The sequence below is a fragment of the Camelina sativa genome, chromosome 9, assembly GCF_030686135.1.
Source record: "Camelina sativa cultivar CO46 ecotype springtype chromosome 9, ASM3068613v1".
In the NCBI taxonomy this organism is placed as follows: Eukaryota; Viridiplantae; Streptophyta; class Magnoliopsida; order Brassicales; family Brassicaceae; genus Camelina; species Camelina sativa.
In genome coordinates this window covers 6,115,203-6,123,868 of record NC_141888.1, presented here as the reverse complement: position 1 = coordinate 6,123,868, position 8,666 = coordinate 6,115,203, and the positions used below count along the sequence as shown (strand labels likewise).

The 8,666-nt window shown below is 42.3% G+C and overlaps 1 protein-coding gene and 1 non-coding gene across 2 annotated transcripts; one reads left to right on the top strand and one right to left on the bottom strand.

Annotated features, from left to right (window-relative positions):
• Positions 1-350: 350 nt before the first annotated feature.
• On the bottom strand, positions 351-457 carry LOC147937800 (small nucleolar RNA R71). Its single transcript, XR_015567536.1, has one exon. It is a non-coding gene; the product is annotated as a small nucleolar RNA R71 (small nucleolar RNA).
• A 4,693-nt stretch (positions 458-5,150) lies between these two features.
• Positions 5,151-5,714, top strand: LOC147937799 (uncharacterized). Its single transcript, XM_087465268.1, has one exon. It carries the CDS (start codon positions 5,151-5,153, stop codon positions 5,712-5,714), a length of 564 nt encoding a protein of 187 aa, XP_087321394.1.
• Positions 5,715-8,666: the final 2,952 nt, after the last annotated feature.

Genomic DNA, 8,666 nt, shown 5'->3' with positions numbered 1-8,666 from the left:
GCAGAGAAAGAGAGAGAGAGAGGCTACAAACAGTAATTAAATGTCTCTTTGCTGTCCAAAACAACAACTTTGAGATAAAGAGTAGTCTCATCCAGATGATACAACGCAACAAGTTTCATGGACTGCCAATGAAGGATCCATTGGACCATCTGGATGAGTTTGATAGGCTTTGTAGTCTAACCAAGATCAGTAGAGTTAGTGAAGATGGATTCAAACTCCGGCTTTTCCCATTTTCTTTGGGAGACAAAGCACCCATCTGGGAGAAATCACTCCCCAAGGAGTCCATCACCATCTGGGAAGCATGCAAAAAGGTGTTTCTAGCCAAATTCTTCTCCAACTCCAGAACCGCAAGACTGCGAAATGACATCTCCAGCTTTGTTCAAAAAAGCAATGAGACGTTCAATGAAGCTTGGGAACGTTTCAAGGGATACACAAGCAGATGCCCTCATCATGGCTTCAGCAATGCTTCATTGTTGAGTACATTCTACCGAGGTGTAGTCCCTAAGATCAGGATGTTGCTGAACACTGCTAGTAATGAGAACTTCCTCAACAAGGATGTTGATGAAGGTTGGGAACTTGTGGAGAACTTGGCTCAGTCTGATGGGCACTACAATGAGGAGTATGATCGCATTATACGCTCTACTGGAGAGGATGATGCCAAGTACAAGAGACACATGAAAGCCCTCAATGACAAGTTGGATAAGCTCCTCAACAAACAACAGCATGTCCATGCCATCTCAGAATAAGACCAGTTTCAGCAACAAGATGGGGAGAGTGCTCAGCTGGCAGATATGTACTACATCAATAATCAAGGCAGTCACAACACAAGGCACAGAACCTACATCCCCAATCGCCAGACTATCCGCCCGATAACCTCACACACTTCCTCATCCCTCGATTTGCTCTCACTGATGCACCAAATACTGTCAACTCAGAAGACCGATGCCGTTCAGATAAATACAAGATTCGATGAGCTCGGAAGCCGCTTATCCGCCAATTATCAGAAACTGCACATCAAGTTTGATGCTTTGAGCTCTCGAATTCAGGTGCTTACTGATAACTCGGCTTCAACTTAAAAAAGTCAGGAGTCTGCGCTCGCCATAGCACTACGGAGTGGATGCCAATTACCACCTCGGGAGGCACCACCACACATTACTGCGGACAGCAATGATTTAGATGGGGGGATCTCCATGAGCCGCCCACTCCTGCTCAACCACCAAACCACTCTACAGAGCAACCCGACCCTGTACCCGATCACACTACCCGGATAGATGATCGGGTGGACATTCCGGTCAGCACACTACCTACAGACAAACCAGGAGGAGAGAAACAAAAGGAGAGACGATTTATCCCTCCACCTTACAAGCCACCCTTGCCATTTCCTGGAAGGTTTTGTTAGGAAATTCTTGAGAAGTACAAGGCATTGTTCAAAAAACAGATGCAGGAACTCGTGCTTCGCATGCCTCTAATGGACGCTTTCACCCTGATACCCCCTTACCAGAAATGCCTGAAGGATGCGGTGATGGAACGGATCAAACAAGTCAAGGAATGGTCATTCTCAATCACAAGTGCAGTGCTATAATCCAGAGGACTACTGCACTTACAAAACTGAGCGACCCAGTGTCGTTCACATTGCCTTGCTCGATTGGACCTTTGACGTTCGGAAGATGTCTCTGCGACTTAGGGGCATCAGTCAGCTTAATGCCTTTAACTGTACCCAAACGTCTTGGATTTGAGAAATTCAAACCCACTGAAATTCAACTAGTTCTGGCAGATCGAACCACAAGGTTGCCAAGTGGAGTATTGGAAGACTTGCCGGTCAAGGTGGGATTAGTAGACGTACCAACCGACTTCGTGGTTTTGGAAATGGATGTAGAACCAAGGGATCCGCTTATCTTAGGACGACCATTTTTAGCCACCGCAGGAGCAATGATAGATGTGAGGAACGGGAAGATCAATCTGAAGCTAGGGGAAGACCTTACTATGCAGTTTGATATTCGGGAAACTATGAAAAAGCCCACAATCGCAGGGAAAACCTTCTGGATAGAGGAGTTAGAAAAACTGCGTGAGGAGCCATTTGAGGAGATAAAAATCGGGGATTGCCTACAAACAGCGCTAACAAAAGATAGTAAGGAGGGATTCATACACCAAGAAACGGAGCTCTATAAGGAATTGCTTAATACTTATTGGGAAGTCATCGAACCGGAGTTAAGTGAAGACATGGGGGAGGCTGAAAAGGAGGGGATGATGCTCAAAAACCGAAGCTTGAACAAGTCAGTTGTCACCTGCTGCATCATGTCGTGCAGCTGCTCAACAGAAGGCCACCCGATCACCAGCCCGGCCACTAACACGACCATTCCACCAAGCAGGTGGATCAAGCACCACTTCGAGTCGCAACTTCAAACCACTGATGATTGGTCCGAGTCAATGGCGCCTAAAGTAGAACTCAAACCTCTTCCATTCGGGCTAAGGTACGCATTCTTGGGACCAAATTCAACTTATCCAGTTATCGTCATTCTAGCCTGCCCAAAAAAGAGCTGAAATTGCTTTGCACTCAGTTAAGAAAATATAGAGGAGCAATAGGCTACACTCTAGATGACATCAAGGGTATATCCCCTTATCTCTGCACCCACCGGGTAAACCTAGAGGATGAGTCGTATTCTAGTGTAGAACCTCAGCGTCGGCTAAACCCAAACCTGAAAGAAGTGGTGAAAAAGGAAATTTTGAAGTTGCTCGATGCTGGAGTTATCTACCCCATCTCTAATAGTACTTCGGTGTCCCCGGTGCACTGCGTTCCGAAGAAAGGAGGAATCACCGTTATCAGAAACGAGAAAGATGAGCTAATTCCCACAAAGACAATAACAGGTCATCGAATGTGTATTGACTATAGGAAGCTCAACGCGGCCTCTAGGAAAGATCACTTTTTCCTGCCTTTCATCGACCAGATGCTGGAGCGGCTTGCTAACCACCCCTACTATTGTTTCCTTGATGGGTATAGTAGATTTTACGGACAATGTAAACAAGCTGCAAATCAGGATCGCAGTGATTTGAGAAATGCAGAGTTATATATCTAGACATTCAGTTCCGCAGCTTGGTGTGCTCAAAATTTGCAGTTATTGTGCCAATGTCTGAACTTATGTAGAACCTCTACACCCATCAGGTACTATTTCTATCTTTTTTTAGTTATATCAATTATTTTGCCAATGTATGAACTTATGTACAGTGGTTTGAATTATTGAAAATGGTTTTTGTTTGTGATGGTTGTGCAATGAAAGGATGTTTTTTGATTTGGATCTCAAATGGTTTTGGTTTGTTTAGTTGTTGCTTGTAAAACAAGTTCTCTGATTTTAAAAACAAATTGGCTTAGAAACTTGGTTAGAACTTACCATTGGAGGGTTAAATTTTACCTAATCTTACAAAACTTTTTGTAATATCCGCGAACCAAAATATAGGTTTTGGGGATGGGTGTCGATCGTCGGCACCAATAAATTCTAGTTCGACCAGATTGACTTAATTGTCCATTTGGGTCGGTTTGGTTTAGGGAAAACCATGGAACCGGAATACTTAAGCAGAAATTGATGAAAAAGGGTTTTGGGAAGTTGTACTAGTTTACCTACGAATCGCTGATATTGTTTGACATCTTCAAATGGAGCTGCATCAAGCTCCCCCTTTCCTCCTGCTTTATAATTTTCTTCAAGTGGTGTAGTAACTGCCTTGGAACCAAGTTTTCCTGCTTCACTCAAAAGATCAAGAGCATATTTCCTTTGTGATAGAAACAATCCCTCGTCAGACCTATATACTTTTATTCCAAGAAAATATTTAAGTTCTCCAAGGTCCTTAATATCAAAAACTGATTTGAGAATATCCTTAGTAACTTGAATTCCTACCTTGTCATTCCCAGATATGATGATGTCATCAATATAAACTAGGATGACTACAATACCTTTGTCGTTTGGCAAGGTGAAGAGAGTGTGATTGGCTTCTGATTTGCGAAAGCCTCTCTCAAGTAGGGTGTTGCTCAGTTTATGGTACCACACTCTTGGGGACTGTTTTAAACCATAAATGGCCTTATTGAGTTTAAATACCTTTACAGGACCAATGGTGTTCTCTAAACCAGGTGGAGGTCACATGTAAACCTCATCCTCGAGTTCACCCTGTAGGAACGCATTATGAACGTCTATTTGCCAAAGTTCCCAACTCAAGTTTGTAGCCAACAAGAGAACAACCCTGACCGTGTGTAACTTAGCAACCAGAACAAACATATCAAGGTAGTCCTCCCCATACGTTTGTGTGAACCCCTCGCGACAAGTCTTGCTTTATAGCATTCGATCTCCCCGTCACTCTTGTACTTAATAGTACAGAAGATCCAGCAAGATATGACTGCTTTCTTTCCCTTTGGTAAGTCAGCCTCATCCCATGTATGGTTCTGCTCCATGGCCGTAGTTTCAGCACTGACCGCATCATGCAACACCTTGTGTTCCTTGGCTTCATCATATGTTTGTGGCATCCAATGCTTGTCAACTTGACCAAGAAACACTTGGTGTTTCCAAAAGAAAGTGTGCAATAGTGCATACATATTGAATAGGATGTGCGACTGCAACATTGTTTTAGTATACTCAAGTGTTTTCCAGTTTGATGGATCAAACTTGAGATGCTGACTTCGACGTAGTGGGATAACTTCCTCATGGTCACGTTCTTCATCATCAACGTCATTTCGTATGGTTGCTTGCTCAGGTTGTATATCATCACCGAGTTGTTGTAGATTCTCCTCATCGTTACCTGACTGGTCAACTTGATTGTGAGGATGATCAGCTTCATTTGATTCACTAGGAGCGATGTCGACAGGTGGAATCTTTCTCTTGGTGAGTTTGGCCCGGCTGGGTTTTGGTTGTCCCGATCGTTTGTTGTTCCCAGCCATTCTAGTATGATACGAAGGTTCCTTGCTCGATCGGATGGAGAAGTAGACAGGTCTTTGAGATCTTAAAGTTACAGGTTCGTTTTCTTACATATACTGTTTCAGATCTCCGAATCAATATGTTATGTGAGCCCCTTTTCTTTGGATTTTTTTGTAGTTACCTCCGCGGAGAGATCTACACATCCCAGCCCCTATACTTGCCAAAATCGTGAGTTTGGTATCTGAAGATGGCCCGATGGCGCTGAAAAACTGGATACTTGCTGGTTGCGAGGGAATAGTAGCTGTTTTTTCCCCAGAGACGCTTTCGTCGGTAAAGTTGAACCGAGATCCATTGTTTGTGACCTGGTCAAGGCCTTCGCATGTCTTCTATGGTTTCTTTGTAAGGTGTCTAAACCAGAAGAATCCGTATGCTTTGTATGTGAGAAGCTTGTTCTTAGTGTTTCAATGTCTTCAATTGAATGAGGCAATTGAATTGGTCGGTACGGTCAAGAGTCTGTACCCAGTGGCAGAAGTATTGTGGATAATGTTGAGCAGCTGCGCTGGCATTCTAAATATGGATGTGTACTGGAAGTTTAAGAAGAAGTATGGATTTACTGAAGCAGGCAAACTCGCGGACTCTTTGATGTACCACATCTACTTGATCGGACCTCAAAGAAAAAGCACATACCAGAAGACATGGTATTTTGAAGATTTCCCAGAGTGTTTGTGGGAACACAAAGCTCTTAAAGAAGCGAACGGGGAGAGATGCATGGAGTGTATCTACTTTTACCTAGCTAAAGATATTGTGTATTTATCCTAAGTTATTGTAATCTGGGTGAATTTCTGTGGCTACTTTAACTAAACTCATTTTATTGATGATAAATCTAGAACTTTGGTTGCAAATTTACGAATAGACGTGATCAAACGCATACTTTTCTATGTATTAGTAAGTGTTAGAGTTTTGTTTATCAGGTGTGTACACATTTGAATGTGATTGGAAGGACAATTGAACATAAATAAAGAAGATAACTTATTTTGTGGATTACTATTTTGTGGATACAAATAGCATTAATCAGTTTTTTAAGTGTACGCGTTGTTGCTATCCACGTGGTTGTTATTTGGTTATTGCTATCCACGTGGTAGTTATTTTGTGTACATGAACATCAATATTCAGTGCATCGTTTCGATATCTCCTTATACCGTTTCGAATTCCTAGGTGTCTTTCCGATATCTGGAGGTTATTTGTGTCATTGAAACGTTGGCTCCTCTTGTCTTTTGGTTCTCTGAATACGTTCTCTTCTCCCTCTTAAAGCGGTGAAACGTTCCATTCTCTTCAATCATTTCAACTATAAATAAACTCTTAGATCCATCGATTTTTTCCATTAGAGAGTCGAGCTATGGCGGGAGAGAGTTCAAGGAAACGTTCAAAACCAATGTCAGAGTGGGAAGACGAAGCAACACGCCCGTTGACCGTTGCCGGGGAGAGTTCCAGCAAACGCCCAGTACGGGAAGCTGACTTCGAGTGGGAGGAGGAAGCTCTTCTGGCCGTGAGCGAAGCCTTCAGTCAGACAAGAGCCGTGGCTGAGGCGGAGGCGGCTGAGCGCTTCAAAGATATTCTTCATATGATTAAAGATCATATGAAGAAGAAGGAAGAGTGTACCGCCCTGAAGCATCAAGTCGATTTAATTGACGCCAAACTCTCCCAACTGAATGAAATATTGGCACAACAACTTGTGGACTTGGAGGCAGAGCACAAGAAGTTAGAGGCGATGAGAGTTGTTGTGGACCACGACGCAAAGCAGTGTGGTGTTCCTACTCCGATTGATTGGTCCGAAATTGCTGTTCGTCTCAACGCAGAATGATGGAAGGGATTTCACGTCTAAGAAGCTTCTTAAGTAGGGTTTGCTGTTTTTTTTGGTAAAAGGTTAAGATTAGGGTTTGCTGTTTTGTACCACATTTTGCTATGAAATTTATATTTTGCTACGGGTAAGACTTGTTGTCTGCATTTACTAAGTATCGTTAAACCTATTATGCTGTTGTTTCCAACCTTTTTTTTTTTGGGTGTAAGTTGTTTGGAACTTTTAATCTTAACAGTTTGTGGAATATTGAGTCAAGGAAGTAAACTCAACGACGTATGATCTTTGTAATTGTAATCCACATATTTAGTATCCAAGTGGACAGATAGCCATTTCTTATCTAGCCGACGGATAATGTACAAAACTACAAAGCAACCTTTGCCAGCAATTAACCCGTTAATATAGCCACCTACAATTACCCCGTGGATCGAAACCTTTGTCTTCTTAGGAAATGTAGGTAGAGGTAGAGATAACCTGCAGTATCTTGTGGATAGGTTTGCTGTGGATATGTGTTTAGATACTCTTGTTTAAGTCGAGTTAAAGTGGACATCATTAGATTGTCGGCTGAATTAAGAAAATTCAAATGCTAAAAGTAGAATTCATATTAGAGTAGCAAATCTTAAGCAGATCTTATAGGATAGGAGTTTGAGCGGATTTAAAAGCAACATACAAACATTATATCTAAGATAGAAGCAGTATATCTCTCGATAGATAGTAGAAGATACAGTCGATACACTTTTCCCCATTGAATTCCCCGAACGTTGCATGTTTATTACCGCAACTTGACACATCTTCAAAGCGCCAAGTATTAGAATAAGTCCCCCATCGCTTTGGCCGCATGCTGCAGATGTGGTACATTAGAGAGTCAGCCATCCTATCAACATCACCAAAACGATACTTTTTTTTGTAGGTCCAGTAACAACTCAGCATAATCCACAACAACTCAGCAACTGGGTACACATGTTTAATGGTACTCATCAAAGAGACAGCCTCTTTTAGATCACAGCATTGGAAAGCTAAGAATAAACTTTTCACATACAAAGCGTAAGGATTTTTAGCGTATAAACACCACCCAAAAAAATCATAGTACATAGAATCCAGTCTTGACCACTTAACAAATTTGGAATGGCGATCCAACCTAACCGATGAAAGTGTACTCAACGAGTGAACTGCTACTCTACCTGCACCCCCTGCGACAAGTCAGTTCCTCAAATGTTTGATGCCATCCTGAGCTACGCAGCTGACAATTTTCGCCAGAATTGGTGCTGGGACGTGTAGATCTTTACGTGTTGGGATCTGTAATAGCGACAAGTATAAATATTAAATTTACCAGTGCTTAAAAATCTATCTGGATTCGTACTGTAAAAAGAATGAAACAAACCTCAGGATTCAGGCGAACAAGAGGTTGGGTGGTTGGTTCTTCCGCTGGTTAGCGTTCAGTCACCGGTGTCAGTGCACTGTGCGGACGAGGGAAATGCCTTTTAGGTAAAATTCGGCCATGTCCGCATTTTCCCTGAGAGCAGTTTTCATAGACGATTTTGTACGTCGGAATCATTTTCAGCTATCTCATAACAGAGAGATACTCTGGTTATATAGAATCAGTAAACGAAAACACTAACACGTAGCCCTAAATAGTAACTGCAAAAACCTAACCACGTGGACGTATCCAGGGGGAACTTGATTCCTAAGAAACAACCTTACTATAAAAAAATGGGCTAAGTAAAGAAATCCACGTGGACAGTATATTGTGGTCATAAAAGTTCTTATCGATTATTTGTTACAAGAGTAATAGTTGTGGGGAAATTATTGCAGTTGGTGTAGACATCTTTAAAAGCTGAGCCAACAGACGGAGTAGTCTACGGAAGAGAACAGTGAGCCTGCGGTTGTAGGCGCAAAAATGTTACATCACGACAGTG

Excerpts from the sequence above, each read along its gene's own strand:
- LOC147937799 (XM_087465268.1), top strand. The coding sequence starts at position 5,151 with ATGGCGCTGAAAAACTGGATACTTGCTGGTTGCGAGGGAATAGTAGCT.